Below are 17,249 nucleotides of genomic sequence, written 5' to 3' on the forward strand. Positions count from 1 at the left end.
ACTAAACTCAGCACAGGATACACTGTCTATTTACTGTGCTCCCAACCAAAGCGATGGACCTCAAGAATCTAAACTATAATACTGGAAGCCTGTTTTCAAACCACACCTCTCAGAGAGCTTTCTCTCTGGGGCCAAAGGCAGCTGTAGTTAGCCCCACCCTTCAAACCAGAAAATAAGTATATTAAATAATATGAATCGTTCATGATGGGACAGATTTAAATATAGTTTAAATCATCTTTCAGGACAACTTTCTTGATTTAAATAACTACACATATTTTGGAGAGTTTTATTTTCTAACTCCATTATGTACAAAATTGTAGTTTGTGCTCTATTTCCTTTCTGCTCCCAATGGTTTTGATGTGTTTGGTATATAATCTAGCTGCTCTCTCCTGTGCCTTGTGTACATATTGAGTTTTGTTGCACCAGGGAGATATGACAACTTGCTCAATTGTAGAGGTGTAGCAGAGCCGAGCTTTGGCTCTTTTTTTCTTGTTTAACTACACAACTCATATTGCAAATGTATGATACTGTAGTAATTTAAGAGTTATAGCGGAGGCTAGGTAAGAACAGCAGGTCTTGTTTTCCAGTGACAATCTATTCTGTTCTGTTTCCTGATGATCCAAGAAATGACTGGTTAATTTGGGTGGTTTTAGGTTTCCATTTCCAGAATTTTTTCCCAAACCAGCGTGGCATTTGAACTCCTAGATTTATATTTCAGTGACAATCATGGAACTTTTGTAGCCATTATGTTTATATTCTTTATCCTTTGCAGCACAGTTTACACCAGGCGAAGCAGCAAGTGTTACCCTGGTTGCTTATTTCACTTCTCTCCCCTTCCAATCCCAGAACGTACTTTGGAATCCCTTAACAGAAAATAAAGAGTTACTACGTGGCTTGGTTTACAAGGAATACAAGTAGAATATTATGACGAGACAGCATCCTTTATTTCTTTAATCTCATCCAGCAGGTCCTCTGGACGAGGATCCAACAAGTCTGAGTCTAGCATACTGAAGTTCTCATTGGTGAGCATTGAAGTCAGGACATCTTCAGTCTGGTGTAAATCAAATACTGAGTGACACACTCCGAGAGTGGATAGTTCTGCAGGATATGTCCTGTGGAAGGCTGCTGAGTCTCCTGAAGTAGCCTCCAATACTGCTATTCTATTTTTAGCAATTATTTTCAGAAAGGTATAGAATTCATGGTAGTTGATTCCAGTGCATGATTTCAACAGCAACTGCAGCAAATAGGAACAGAACACAGACATTGGTCATTAGAGAGAATAGAGTTTGTATGTTGTTAAAATTTTAAGCTTTTGGTGGTTTCTTCAAACATTTAACACATCATAGATTTAGAGGTACAACTATATCATTTCTAGTTTTCTGAAGCTACAATTTGTCATATTGTGCATCTGGAGATCTATGTTTCTTCAATTTTTCACAGTATCAGAGTGTGAAGCCTGTTTTCACCTGTTAAGTCCAAAGACACCATTATATATTTTTCTATTTAATATGCAATGTTGAGCTTCACAATACTTGTATTGGGAGTTAAACACTGGTCAGATTTGGTGTTAAGCATATAGAACAATCAGATGCAGAGTAATGCTCCTTTCAAAAATATCTGACAGGTCTAGTTGAAAGAACAATGTGCACTGTTTACATAATGCTTACATTACTGTACTTAAAACCAAGAGATCTAAATTGGCTATTGAGAGAACATAAGCCCAAATCCCTCCATGGTGATATGGATTTGGTTTAAAAAGCTATTGATGATGGTAAAAATGAATTGATTCACTAATTTCTTCAGGAAAGGAAACCTGGTATTCTTATGCATATTGCCTATCGTGTGATATGGGATCACTTCATATGGTGTTGCCTGCCTATCTTCTTTTCCACCTATCCACTCCACCCTCCCCCCCACCCCCCTGACCTATCACCTTCATCCCCTCCCCCAATCACCTACTGTACTCTATGCTACCTTCTCCCCACCCCCATCCTCCTCTCATTTATCTCTCCACCCTTCAGGCTCTCTGCCTGTATTCCTGATGAAGGGCTTTTGCCCGAAATGTTGATTTTACTGCTCCTCGGATGCTGCCTGAATTGCTCTGCTTTTCCAGCACCACTCTAATCTAGACTCTGGTTGAAAATTGCTAGCAAACCAAGCACTAAATGGCAACAAACATCAGATTTAAGTGCTCCAAGAAGATGGTCTTACTACAATGTTTGGAGGGCCATGAGCCATGTACGATCAATCGTGGCCCTGGAGACAATGCTCACATTCTGAGAATGAATAAAACTTGTATTACTATGTTGTGTTCCATTTCACAAATCAGCTTTTTTACTTCTCTAATTTATGTTGAAATTCAAACACTGCTGTTATGAAGGGTAAGCAATAAACAGATGAATTACTCTCTCCTCCAATACCTGACAATGTTGATTCCAACCCTCCATATGGTCCTTCCACTCTCTGATCTCTTCCTGGACTGCCATCAGCTCCTGTTGGAGGAATTGCCACATGATGTCTATGTTGCAGCCATTCAGCCAGTTGTGGTTAATGGAGATGGTGTCCTCCTGAACAGAAGAACACAAAATGACTTATTATAGTTTGTACAAAGTCAAGAGAGAAATAAATCTGTTATGATGAGCAATCATGACAGAAAAATTGAAAACCCAATACCGCAAATTAATTTGAACATAAAAATGTGTTCCAATTATATCAGGTTGTAGGGCTTTTGTGCCTCAAGAGTGGTGTCTTAGACATCCCATATGAAGATGCATGTAACTTAATAGGATACCCTACCTTGCAGGCACCATCTTAAGGGCTCAGATTTTATGGTAGGATCCTTCTGAGCTGATATGTGTTATTTCAAGATATCAATGCGGTCAAGTGTGAGAATGTTGCAATTGTCCAATAATCTTCAATATTATAACTGCGACAAATCACTGCCATGGAGGAAGCTACAAGGAGCTACTGTCAATTCAAAACAAGTGCAAATCTTGAACATTTTCCTTTTGTTTGCAGAGAATTCTTGTATAAAATACATGTTGCCTATAGCAAGTGTAAATGAGCCATGTTATGAACTGGACTGATTATTTCATTTTGGTTGTTAATGTAACTATTAGGTTCAGTTGTCCAATTGTGAATCACATCAAACAGTTGATTATTTGCTTTGGATTTTGCAGTTAAAAGCTGGTTCAGTACAGTATGTATGCTGCCTCATACAGCAACCGAAGGAACCTGCTGTTTGATTCAAACTTCCAATCATTTGGGACTTTTAGCTGATATATCTGACACCACACAGGTACTGAAATTCAGAGATAATATGCTCAGTTGTGGGGTCAGAGAACGTAGTATTCTGTTCGTGGAAAATACTATTTGTGCACTAAATAAATTGTAATGAAATAGCTTAACTTATTCTTCAAATATTTATAACTACTTTGCCTTTTTGGGAGAACTTGAGGTTGACTGTGGTGGTCCATTTGCAATGTTGAATAATAGTGTGAACACGATAACCATTATCCTGCAGTTAGCTTTGTTGAGATCTATTTCTATTAACCTTTCAAAGGTATGTAAATGGCTTAGGGCTTGTTCAGAAGAATGCTAATCAGGCCATTATTACAGAGCATGAAGCTTCACAAATCCCTACTTGTAGATTTCATGGTCAAGGTTGCTTTAGGGTATATAGAGGTATCACAAGGTTTGTTTTCTGTACCAGATTGTAAACTTGATGGTGCCAACTGCTTGGAACAAAGATGACCTCTCCAGCATCCTGCACCACCTCAATGGGTTGGCAGCACTGACTGTATTTTGGGTAGCGATTCTTGTCCTGCAGAACTGGAGACTGGACATCATAAATAAGGTTACCACTGTGGTTCTTCAAATGTTCCTCTTCACCAGGTGGGAACAGCAGCCACTTCTTCCGCCCACAGATGTTGGCTGACCAGCTGTATGATCGGAACACATCAGCATGAAATGGTGTCCTACATGAGGGAGGAGGAAAGGGAAATGTATTATGCCAGTGTGAAGCTGGAAATATTTTGCTAAATTCTTCGTTTTTGCAATATCCAGTTTATCCATTAATCTAATAACCTAATTTTTCATCTCAAGAAGGGATTGGCCCAGAATTATATTGAAAACATATCTGGTCAGAGAGCCATATGGACAAATGATTTAGGTACAGCAGTAGGCCACTTAGCCCCTCAAGCCTGCTCCACCATTCAATCAGATCAAGATCTAACTGCAACCTCAACCCACATTCCCTTCTACCCTTGATAATCTTTCATCCCTCAGCTTAACAATGATCTATTTATCTCTTCTTTCAAAATATTGAAAGGCTCTGATTGCACATCTTTTGAAGAAGGGAGTTACAAAGACTCATGACCCTCTTAGATAAAGAGTCTTCCTAATCTCTGTCTTAAAAACCACATCTGTTATTTTTAAACAGTGACCCATAGTTCTAGAATCTCCCACCACAGGAAGCATCCTTTCCACATTCACCTTGTCAAGCCCCCTCAGAATCCTATATGTTTCAATCAAGTCCCTTCTTATTCATCTGAAATCCTACAGATACAAGCTTAACCTGCCAACCTTTCCTCTTAAAATAATCCTCTCATTCTTGGTACTAATCTCGGAAACCTTCCGTGAAATACTTTCAACTCATTTACATTATTCATTTAAATAGGTGTGAATATGTATATAGTACTCCAAATGTATTCTTACATATGTATACAACTCTGTACAATGCAAGTATAATCTTATAACTTTTGTATTCAATTCCCCTCACAATAATGATAAAATTCTATTAACTTTCCTGTTGTAACTGTATACTAGCCTTTTGCAATTCATGCACTAAGACACTTAGATCTCTTCACATCTCTTTCCCACATTATACTCTATTTGCCAGATCTTTGCTCACTCATTTGACCTATCTGTATCTGTGTCATACCTGTCCTCTTCACCACTCACTTATATCGTTAGCAAATCAGGCCCTTCATCCAAGTTACTTATAAAAATTGTACATTAAGGCCCATCATTGATCCCTGTGGCACACTACTCATTACATCTTGCCATCTACTGATATCAATATGTCATCTTCTACACCATAACCTTTTAACCTTTGATGTGGGATCTTATCAAATATCCTCTGGAAATATAAACACAATACAGCTGTTACTTCTTCAAAGACATCCAACAAATTGGTCAAACATGATCTACCCTTCACAGAACCATGTTGATTCTGTTTTATTATTTTAAACTTTTCTAAATTCCATGCTATAACATCTTTAGTACCAGCAACCAACATTTTCTTTATGACAGATGTTAAGCTAACTGGCTTGTAGCATCCTATTTTCTGGCTTCTTGCCTTTTTGAATCAATGAGTTTGCTACTTTCCACTCTAATGGAACTTTCCATGAATTTAGGAAATTTTAAAAAATTAAAGATTTGCATCAACTATCTCATTATCCACTTCTTTAAACATCTTGGGATGAAGTTCATCGGAACTCAGGGACTTGTCAGACTGCCGTTCTAATTCTGCTTTCTCTCCACAGATTCTGCCACATCTGTTGAGTTTCTCCAGTGATTTTTGTTTTTGTTGTTGTTCCAACTGTTTGCCAATATAACTTGCTCAGAGCTTGTAATTTTCCTGAGTTCCTCCCTCCCTTCCATTTCCTGATTTGCAGCTACGTCTGGAATATTAACTGTATCCTCAAGTGTGAAAACTCCTGTAAAATATCATCTGACATCTTATTTTCCATTATTAATTCCTGACACTCAATTTTTATGTTAGTTGTTCTTAATATTCTGTCTAATCCTCTGGCCCACTATTTATCTTCGCACTGATGAGAACCATCCGATTGGTTGAGCTTTAGTTTGTTACATAGCTGTAAGTGGAAAAGCAGTCAAGAAACATTTTTAGCCTATAATCTAAAAACATATTTCTGTGTGTGGGTGCGGGAGGGGGAAAATAAACCAAAAAGCTTAAAATAAAAAATTCTAACAACACCTAAGTCTGCATAATCATTGTTAAAGTGACAATCATTGCTTTATAGACAAGTGTCAATTTAACCCACCCTTGAAACCTGTATCTTTGATCTTCAGAGTTTTACTTTCTTTGCTTAAGGAACAGTGAAGCACTACTATTGGTGTATTCTTCCCAGTTAAATAATGACAATTGACTTTTGACAGCAGAAAGTGCCTTGGTTTAAAGTCTCATCTCATAGAAATGGAAAACTACTACTCAAACTTACAGGAATTTAAATGGCAGCCTGTTTCCTTTGGTATAAAGGTCAATAGCTAGTGTGCACAAATTGAAAACAATCGGCAAAACAAAAAAGATTCTCCGTTTGAATTATAATCTGGAATACACTATTTTAAAGGTGGGGAATGCAGATTTAATGAGGAGGACAACAGCAGACAACCTCATGACTGAAGACCCTGGAAATAACACCTTATCTGCTGCTAGAGCTGGTCACTCAGAGGCCAGCCATTTTAATACTTGGCATCGTCATGGGGGTGTGAATACTGCCTGAACAATAACCCCAGAAGTCCCAGTACCGAAGAGCACTCTGCCTTGAACAGCAAAAAACTCAGTCCATGCAAGAAGAGGATGTAAGTGGCAGTTAGTTGAGCACATATGGGTTTCAAATGCAGGTGGGTCAGGAGCATTATAGAAGTGCCTTTCTGCCTGAAACTTACTTCTGCAGCTACATATTCTGATGTCAACTCTCATTTAGAAAGGCTCTTACTTTTTCTGTGTCTCCTGTGGAACCTAAACATTCTACTCTATTCAATTCTATATAACTGTGTAGGAGATTTACATGCATTTCATTATCTCCATTTATGGACAACTCAGTGTGTCCTTTGTTTCAGGAGTAAACTCTTTTTGGCATGAGATACACTTACCATGATCCTTTGGGGCCCATGTAAACAAAACGATAATCGTCCAATTGAATAGAGTCCCAGTATTCATTTAGCCAGTCAGACTGGAAGAAGAGAGGAGTACTGTATACCCCATGATCAGGGAAAACCCTAAAATCCAAGAAATGACAAGGAATATTACGTGTGTAAGAAAAATCCATCAAACATGTTCCTTTGATCAGCAAAATAATCTGACCCATCTGGTTCAATCTTGTATACTTTGTTCTTGAATCCTCTAGTCCTTTGTTAATTGTCCTAGTTAAATAGCTTGCTTAATCCCATATCCATACCATTCTAAACATTTGCCAGATTCTCAAATTATTTTTCTCTAATAATGTTAATAAGTTTGTTGCTTGGGTCTTTCTTCTTTTAGTCAGTCTGGTCATTCCTTACCAAATTTCATTCTAGTGCATGCATTTTAAGCCCTTTTAGCCTTTTATGCTGAATTAGGATTCATTGTTCACACTGAGTCTGGGAGCCTTGAACGTCCAGTTGCTGTAGCTCCAATACACTCAGTATATGAAAGGAGAAAGATTTAAAACAGACATGAGGGGCAACATTTTTACACAGTGAGTGGTTCATGTGTAGAATGAACTGCCAGAGGAAGTGGTGGATGCAGGTACAGTTACAACGTTAAATTTAGATAAGCACATGAATAAGAAATGTTTGGGGAGAGAGGGGCTAAGCGCAGGCAAGTGGGACTAGTTTAGTTTTGGATTATAATTGGCACAGACGAGTTAGACCAAAGAGTCTATTTCCATGCTGTGTTACTCTATAATTCATTTTTAATTTACTGCCAGTTTAATTTATTTGAGTTATATACTCTATAATTTTGGAAACACATTTTCAGTCTTGTTCCCTCATCACTGATTAACTAGGACATTTGAGGACAGCACAAGACTATAGACACAGAAGCGGAAGTAGTTATTCAGACCATTGAGTTTGCTCCACTGTTCAATGAGATCATAGCTGATTTGATAATCCTCAAATCCACTTTCCTGTCTTTTCCCCATTACCTTCATTCCCCTTACTACTTAAAAATCTATCTCAGCTTTCAATATACTTTAGCACAGAAGCTGGGGCATTAAGAGTTTCTCCTCAATTCTCTCTTAAATGGGTGATCCCTTACTCTGAAATTATGCCCTCTGATCCTAGATTCTCACACATGGGCAAAAAGCCACTCAGAATTTACCCTGTAAAGCCCTATGTCATATATTTCATTCTTCTAAATTGCAATGAGTACAAGCCCAACCTACTTAACCTCTCCTCATAAGACAATCCTCCCATATCTGGAATCAATATAGTGAACCTTTTCTGGACTACCTCAAAATGCAGTACATCTTTCCTTTGATTAGGTGGTCAAACTGTTTGCAGTATTCCAGATGTGGTCTGAGTAGTGCCTTAGGTAGTTTTAATAAGACCTCCTTATTTTCATTCTCCAGTCCTTTTGAAATACATGCCAACAGTTGATTTGCCTTTCTTGTTAACTGCTGAACTTGGATGCTGGTTTTTTTGTGATTCATGCACTCCCAAATCCCTCCCTGCTCTATCTTTTTTCAGTCTTTCACCACTTAGTTTAATCCTTAAGTCTTCTATTTTTCCTGTCAATGTGCATAATCTTATATTTTCCCATACTATAGTCCACCTGCCAAATTATTGTCCACTCACTCAACTAGTCTATATCCCTCTGTAGCCTCTGTCATCTTCATTACTTGTCTTCCCACCTCTTTTTGTATCATCTGCAAAACTGCCAATAGCACATTCACTACCCTCATCCAAGTCTTGATTATGCAGTCCCAGCTGTATTCTCCAGATTACAGTTTGCCAATCTGAAAATGCCCTCTTTATCCCAACACTGTTTTCTACTAGTTAGCCAAATTTCTAAACATACTAATATACTATCTCCAACACCGTGTGCTTTTATCTTATTAAGTAGCTTATGTGTGTACCTTATGGAACACGTTTTGGAAATCTATTGGTTTCCCTTTGTTCATCCCCAAAGAATAATAATTAAATTCATCAGATATGACCTCATTGATTCTGAATGTATATGTTATGTATCCAATCATGCTATGTGTTCTGACTTGGAAACAGTAAATAAGTAATAGCTTTTGGTGATCAAGGTGTGTGTGAGAAGTTTAAAATTATCCTGCTACCAATCATGAGTGGAAGGCTCATGAAGCATTGGACTGTGATTAAGAAACTGCGCGTCGACCTGAACTGGAAAGTAAGAGTTGTATGGCCTTAAAGTTGCTGCTCTGTATTAATCGGTATTATTTATAACCTAAGTAAAGTTTCCTGAGTTACTGCACAAGACTGATTACTGTTGCCTTCTTGGTTAATTCAACAGGTTAATATTGGGATTTGAAATTAAATTATATAAGATGTCTAAAATTGACCCTCACACAATTGTCCCCAACATCTAAGTAAGTTTGATGGTTCAGTACAGAACAAGACCTTACATTTACACAGTATTTTATTACATCTCTCAAATAATATGCAAAACATTTCAAAATGAATTGATGAAGTGCAGTGACTACTCCTTTGTAGGCAAGGCAGGGTTAGTTTTCTATTGTGGAGCTTCATCTACACAGACTATGTTAACACTATCCAGTTAAATAATTTGGCATTTCAATCAAGAGGAAATAGGAAGACTTTCAGCCCATTGATCGCAGCTGCATTTTTAGATAAGCCACTGCATCACCTAAACTTTGATTACTGTGGGGCTCAGGTAGAATGACTTGACAATTTGAAATGAGAAGCAACAGGATAATTATCCTGCATGCACTCACCTGTGCATGTGCCAGTCTTTCATGTACAAGCAACCCTGTGGAGATGAATAGCCACTCTCCCTGTGTTCTCCCCAGTAATTGAGGTAGTCCCTTAATGGGATATTGTGCTTTGGATTTGCATTGTATTCCTTCACATCACAGTTGGCCACAGGGACAACAAAATCTCCTATTAAAACAAAGGAGCAACAAAGCAAAATTATATGGAATGCACGGACAGAAAGAACATCATTTCAGAACTAAGTGCAAAAATAACAATTTAAAGTTTGGACCTGTGTAAAGAGTTACATTGTTTTTATATGGTGAGTCCAGTGGGTCTCATTAGTAACCCTCAGGATGTTGACAGTGGTGGATTCAACAATGGCAACACCATTGAATGTCAAGGGGCAGTGGTCAGCTTGTCTCTTATTAGATGATCATTGCCTGGCATTTTTGCCCTTTCATAATTGCCCTTGAATTGTTCAACTATCACGGAAAGCAGGCACGAATCAACACATGGCTCTGGGTCTGGTGTCACACATTAGCCACACCAGGTCAGGGTGGCATTTTCCTTCCCAAGGGCATTGGTGAATCCGCCTGAAATAACTCCACAAAGGCTAGTATTCCAACACCAAGTCAACATTGATTTACACATGCACAGTACATGATGCTGACCCAGCTAGTTCAGAGTCAGCTCTGAGAGCATGCAGAATGCCGGACACTTCTGTTTTAAGTCTGTCAGCCAGGACTCTCTGAATGGACTAGATTAACAATCCCAGTCAGGGAAATCATATTCTGCAAGAGCCACCTGGCTGACCTCGTTCCAATCACTACACTATCAATAACCAACTCTCAAGAAAGATTTCAGAAGTGCATCCCACAATAATTAAATATCTACTTTGCACAGCCACATAACTCAGAAACATGGAAACGACTCAATTTCCCAAGTCAGCAGGTTGCTGGGGTTGGCTCACTTCCTTGCTGCCACAGAGGTATATAGTCAAGGTCATGTTTTAACCCAACTCCCAGCAATTGCCAGTACTGTGTACGGAAGCCTAGAAAACTGATTTCTTGCTCACGGAACAAACAGTATGATGTTGCAGAATCATAGTAACATGCTACTGGTCACCCAAGGAGACATTGTTTAATATAGCAGCTAGCAAAAGTTGTTGCAGTTTGATTGGAGTTTGATAGCAAGACAAAGTTTATTTATAATGTACCTTACATTAGCTCAAGACATCCCAAAGTATTTTACGGTTAATAACATAGTTCTGAAATGTGCTGACTGTTAAAGTACATAAAAACTTCCAGATGGTGAATTCCTCCCTTGGGCTGATATAGGGAAGAGGTACAAGAGAATCCAGGTTCTTACTGCTATAGAAAATTACTAAATATTAACCCATTATTCTGGTTCCGTACCACAAGTCACATTTCTTGTCACTAGTTTGCATGGAAACAGTCTGAGGGTGAATCAAAGCTTTGTGTTATATCTGCCTCCAAGATGAGCTGTGGGCCATAATCCACAACATCACAGGGAAGACATACATCTATCTCTGCAACATTACTTGATTCCACTCTTGTCTCAGTTCAACAATTGCTGAAACCATCACCCATGCCTTTTTCTCTCTTGACTTAACTATTTCAATTGTCAACATCCAAATTCTACCCTCTCGAAACTGGAGTTCATCCAGAACTCTGACCTCATGTCCTTACTGTCTGATTCACCCAATACACCCTTATCGAGATTGGATCCTAGTTAACCAGCACTTTAACTGTAAAATTCTCATTTAGCAGTACTGGCTCAAATGTTCTTAATATAAAATGCCCACTCTGTCACAGTTTTTTGTCTTGCACACATCAGGACAATTTGGAAGAATTCAAGCTGAGATTTAAAATGTATAAGCGTGCTCATTGGTTGGCAATTGGAAAGTGATTGGTAGAGACATTGCCATTGAGAATGCAATATCCTTTCTGGTCAGTATACAAATTGGAATTCCTACAATTCCATGCACTGTAAAATATTTCTTATTGGCAAACTTGCATATAAGGCTGAGCAATTAGCTCACCATGAAAGCTTAATGCTGAATTATGACACATCAAAACTAGTCCTCAGATAATGGCCATCTTGGTCAAATCATTCCTCACAATATATCATGTGGACTTAAGAATGGTCTCAAGGTAGCCACTGATGGTCAAGGAAAATGCCAGTCTATCTCAGATTACCGTCAAACAGTAAAGTATTGCAAATATTTGAGCAATGGGTGAGCTAGTGGTTTCATGTTTTCCAATGCGGTAGAAACACTAGTGATGTTGTCGCAAACAGGATGCTGCTGTCAAGCTGAAAATGCAATCTGCCTATTGCATAAAACTAACATATGAATTTCAGTGCTGATGTGAAACCAGGTATGTAGGCCATACACACCAAAGACTGGTGGATTGTGCCAAACCCTATATCGCTTTGGCTGTTCACAATAGTCAAGGGACTCACCATATCGAAATAGCCTGTGTTTTCAAACACTACAACAGTGTCTACATTAAATGTGATTCTGCAATTGGATGACATTTACCGGATAATCCTGAGTGTGCAAAGAATTACACTGATTTTAAGGTTGTCAGTCATATTCACAGCGTGATGTACATTTATGTATTGGACACTACATATATTAGTACACAGGGCTCCACTCACTGCAGACAGAAATAACGTATACATATTGTATCTATTTCAACACAACAGTCATTCACTGATTCAATTCTCATGGCAATGCTTTGATGAATTAGAGTCAACCTACCTGGTTTAAAACTTAAACAAAACTTGGCTGTTCTATCAGTCAACATCAACTAGTGCATTCTTCACTGCAACATCTCTATCAGAATGATCTTACCAAACACTCAGTGATTCTCCTCTTATACACTATAAATGTTGGCTTCCTTTAAAACTGATATTCTTATGCACTGTCCTAATGAATGCAAGACAAAAAGCTTTCAGCAATACTAAAGTTCTCACTGCTGTTTTAAATTCCTCAATGACGGTTCCTCTCCTACCTTTGTAATTTCTACCAGCCTTTGAACCCTCTAAGGTATTTTCAATTGTATAGCTTGATTTGTTGGAAATAACTTATATAGAATGGGTTTCTTATGGCTTTTAGTTCAGGATTGTGACCAAGTTGACACTAGGATGGTCCATAGCACAGGCATCATAAGATATGGAATTGTTATACTCATGGGAATTGGGGTTGTGTTTTCTTGAATTGTAGTTGAATGAGCAATCAAAGACATCCGTATTGGAAAGGGGGTGTGTCAGCTGCTGCTTCTCTTAAGCTTTTTGTCATATTCCTATTAACCAGGGCTATGTTGACATCATGGGCACATTGTGAATCATTGTCTCCAATGAGTTCTCCAGAGTGGTCCAGTCAGCGGGGCGGTTACTTTAGCATCCTGTTCTAAAGAATGGTCACAGGACACAAAACATTAACTCTGCTTTCTCTCCACAGACCAGCTGAATATTTCTAGCAGTTTTTGTTTTATTTCTGACTTCCAGCATCCACAGTGTTTTTTTTAACATTAGTGTCTCAGTGGTCTGCTCTGATATTTGAATAGCAGCATGGCTTTCCTTTACACATGTGCTGACCATGTGCGGGATAGGTTTTGATGTAGAGTCATGAACCACATTTAAAGATTTCCCTTGTGGCCTAGTAACCATTCTTTGATTTGTGGTGGTGACTGAAAGACTGAATGAAAGCATTGTGACTGTCGTCAGCACAGTGAAGTGGTTTCATTTAATTGCACATTCAGCAAATCATTATGGTTGCAATACTTCTCCACATTTTAGGTGTTGCACTCACGAGCATCCAGGGGAAGTCTCATCACCTTTACAAAGCTATGTGCACACCATTTGTTTTTCTGTGTTCAGGGGGAACATAATAAGCACCTCTTCCCTTGCATGAAGTGCAGCTATCACCTTTCTGCAAGAGAGGCACTGAACTCAGGGCTGAAATCACCTTTTTACAACAACTGGCCCAACTCTGATGCTGCAAGTTATGTGGGCAATTCCTTCATAAAGTGTAGATAAGACAATACTGGTCCTGATTTATATGCGGCCAAGAGAAATGTTCCTGGAGGACTCACGACGGATAAAATCTCCTGCTGAGTATACATCCACAAATATCTTGCAGTTTTTATTATCTTTTGCTCTCACATTGTAACTTAAGGGGAATTGCAACTGTAGCATTTATAAATGGGAGAAAATGATCTGACTAGAACTGTTATAGTCGTAGAAGGTATTCTTCATATCAGGAACCACTCCTTATTGACTTGCCAGGGTTGGACGATTTGAGCTATAGGGAGAGGCTTAATAGGTTGGGGCTATTTTCCCTGGAGTGTCAGATGCTCAGGAGTGATCTTACATATGTTTGTAAAATCTTGAGGGGCATAGAAAGGGTAAATAGACAAGGTTTTTTTCCCTGCGGTGCAAGAGTCCAAACTAGAAGGCTTAGGTTTATAGTGAGAGGGGAAAGATTTAAAAGGGACTAAGGAGCAACATTTTCATACAGCGGGTGGTGCATGTATGGAATGAGTTGCCAAAGGAAGTGGTGGAGGCTGGTACAACATTTAAAAGATATCTGGATAGGTTTCTGAATAGGAAGGGTTTCAGAGGGTCATGGACCAAATGGGACTAGATTTATTTAGGATATCTGGTCATTTTGGATGAGTTGGACTGAACAATCTGGTTCTGTGCTGTACATCTATATGACTGTATAATTCTGGCCTTATGACAGTCTCCAATTTTAATTGTTCTAACATGATGGCCATGCTATCTGATGTTCTAGAATCTTTGAATTTCTTCCTGCCTTTAGGAGACTATTTAAAAATCACTCTTTTTGATCAATCTTTTGATCGTCTTCTTTGATAAGTCCATATGTGACTCCTTCAAATTGTTCTCAATAATACTCATCGTGCTTCTTAGAACATTTCCCTGCCGTAAAGGTGTAATGCAAATATGCTTAGAAATGCATGTTTTTGTTGGGTAACATTGTGCATTATAGTGTCTGACTTTCAAGGTGAGAATGGTGTCACTGCGTTGCCATCCAACATCAGGATTTCGAGCTATGAAAATATGTGGCACCACATTCAAACTAAAACTGAAATAAGGTACTGAAGGAAGTGAGAGTGGAAATTACAGAACTGAAAATGTGTTGCTGGAAAAGCGCAGCAGGTCAGGCAGCATCCAAGGAGCAGGAGAATCGACATTTCGGGCATAAGCCCTTCTTCAGGAATGAGGAAAGTGTGCCCAGCAGGCTAAGATAAAAGGTAGGGAGGAGGGACTTGGGGGAGGGTCGTTGGAAATGCGATAGGTGGAAGGAGGTCAAGGTGAGGGTGATAGGCCGGAGTGGGGTGGGGGCGGAGAGGTCAGGAAGAAGATTGCACGTTAGGAAGGCGGTGCTGACTTCGAGGGATTTGACTGAGACAAGGTGGGGAAATGAGGAAACTGGAGAAATCTGAGTTCATCCCTTGTGGTTGGAGGGTTCCTAGGCGGAAGATGAGGTGCTCTTCCTCCAACCGTCGTGTTGCTATGGTCTGGCGATGGAGGAGTCCAAGGACCTACATGTCCTTGGTGGAGTGGGAGGGGGAGTTGAAGTGTTGAGCCACAGGGTAGTTGGGTTGGTTGGTCCGGGTGTCCCAGAGGTGTTCTCTGAACTGTTCCGCAAGTAGCGGCCTGTCTCCCCAATAGTGCGTATAGATCAATAGCCAACATGTGTTGAATCCTGATTTTTAACAAGTCTTATGTCCTCATTGCTACCTCTTTGAATTGTTACAGCATTACTGAGAAGTTACTTTTAATTCCTGAAGACATCAAGACAATCCAAGAGTGTTTGCAGCAATCCTTGTCCAAATATCTTCTACACCATTTGCCCAGGCCAGTGATGCCTACTCAAGGTTATCTCAGCATGGTAGATATTACAGGGTCAGCCCAATTATCTCATCAACCAAACTACAGTCAGGTTCAACAAAACTTGTGTTTTGACAGCCACTAATAACCAGACATCTAGGCTAATATTCTGGGGAGGTTGGTTCAAATCCCACCACAACACGTGCTGGAACTTAACTGAATTGATAAATGTGAAATATAAAGCTGGTCTCAATATTCCACGACAAGAATCATTGATTGTTATAGAAACCCCTATGGTTTGCTAATGCCCTTTGGTAAGGAAATCTACCACTCATGGGGATATAAAAAAATGGATTTAACTGCTGTAGGCAATAGTCCAGCAAACCACTCAGTTCAAGGGTAATTGAAAATAGTCGACAAACTGGGACTTTGCCAGCGTCACCCACATTCCATGGGAAAGAATGATCTCCCCTACCCCCTTCAGCAAATACGCGACCAAGATAAAATGGGACTAACCAAAATGTTTCAGCAAGTGCTCAAAGTCAGGCTTGCCATCCCCTTTCACCCACTCTTGCCTGCTCCTCCAGCCTTCTGTAAACTCAGGCGACAGTATGCACGGGAAATTGGGAAGCAGAAAATCCCTGAAAAACTGAGAGTAACTCCGATCTGATTTCCGGAGGTAATCAGGTTTTCGACCTTTGCGAAACTCTCCATATGAAGTCCTGTCACTCTGGAAAAATACCAGTGCACTCTTCAGCGTTTCCTCGTCCATGTTCAGCAGTCAGGGATCTCACTCCTAATAACCCTCATATTAAATGATCAGACTCCTGCAGCTTTTCTTTCCTCAATATTCCTCGCTGAACAACTGCAAATGCTGAATCTGTTTTAGGCTTAAAAATAATGGAATAAAATGAATAAGAGAACACTTTCAGTCTATTAATCCCCTCTAAAGGAACCACAGCTGATCAGATTAATGCAGAAAACCGCCCATTACTAATAAAGTCTGTCGCCCCGGACAGCTGCTTGTTGCTAAGTCTCTATTATTCAGACCAACTCCATCTCCGTTGAACACGACTGCCATTTTACAGCCGGGCACCTGGAGCCTGGTGCGCAGCCGCAGATGCAAAATAGGATCATTGATTCCCCGGAGGGGCGGGGTCAGTGATTGACAGGAATTGGGGCGGGGCGGGGGCATGCGCGTGATTGACTGGAAAAGGGGCGGGGCAGGGTCATGCATGAGATTGACAGGACCGAAGGAGCGGCGGGGCCAGTCTGTGATTGACAACCGATGGGCACGGGGCGGGGTCAGTGTGTGATTGACAGGAGATAGGGGGCGGGGTAAGTATGTGAATGACAGGAAATGGGAAGGGTTACACCCGAAACGGAGACAGTGAGGACTGCAGATGCTGGAGATCAGAGTTGAGTGTGTTGCTGGAAAAACACAGCAGGTCAGGCAGCATCCTAATGAAGGGCTCCGCCCGAAACGTCGATTTTCTTGCCCTCAGGGTGTGGGTGGGCTGGGGGCATAGATCTGACCAGGGAGTCATGGAGGGAATGTTCTCTCTGAAATTGGGAATGAGGGATAGCATTTTTACTGGGGGCGGCAGGGTGAGAGGAGATGTAGTCCAGGTAGCTGTGGGAGTCGGTCAGTTTGTACCATCTCTGACACCTCCCTCTCC

General features: G+C 40.0%; 1 protein-coding gene across 1 annotated transcript; it reads right to left on the minus strand.

The window, feature by feature from the left end:
• Positions 1-839: 839 nt before the first annotated feature.
• jmjd4 (jumonji domain containing 4) lies at positions 840-16,665 on the minus strand. The gene is made up of 6 exons (XM_043687925.1): positions 16,087-16,665; positions 9,708-9,873; positions 6,901-7,026; positions 3,710-3,977; positions 2,421-2,567; positions 840-1,234 (listed from the first exon to the last, which is right to left on the minus strand). Exons 1-6 carry the CDS (start codon positions 16,340-16,342, stop codon positions 923-925), a joined length of 1,275 nt encoding a protein of 424 aa, XP_043543860.1. The 5' UTR covers positions 16,343-16,665; the 3' UTR covers positions 840-922.
• Between the last annotated feature and the right edge of the window lie 584 nt (positions 16,666-17,249).

The sequence above is a fragment of the Chiloscyllium plagiosum genome, chromosome 4, assembly GCF_004010195.1.
Source record: "Chiloscyllium plagiosum isolate BGI_BamShark_2017 chromosome 4, ASM401019v2, whole genome shotgun sequence".
In the NCBI taxonomy this organism is placed as follows: Eukaryota; Metazoa; Chordata; class Chondrichthyes; order Orectolobiformes; family Hemiscylliidae; genus Chiloscyllium; species Chiloscyllium plagiosum.

Excerpts from the sequence above, each read along its gene's own strand:
- jmjd4 (XM_043687925.1), bottom strand. The coding sequence starts at position 16,342 with ATGGACGAGGAAACGCTGAAGAGTGCACTGGTATTTTTCCAGAGTGAC. Across the intron at positions 7,027-9,707 it reads AAAGACTGGCACATGCACAG|GGTTTTCCCTGATCATGGGG; the intron begins GTGAGTGCATGC and ends CTTGGATTTTAG. Across the intron at positions 1,235-2,420 it reads GTTGGAATCAACATTGTCAG|TTGCTGTTGAAATCATGCAC; the intron begins GTATTGGAGGAG and ends TATTTGCTGCAG.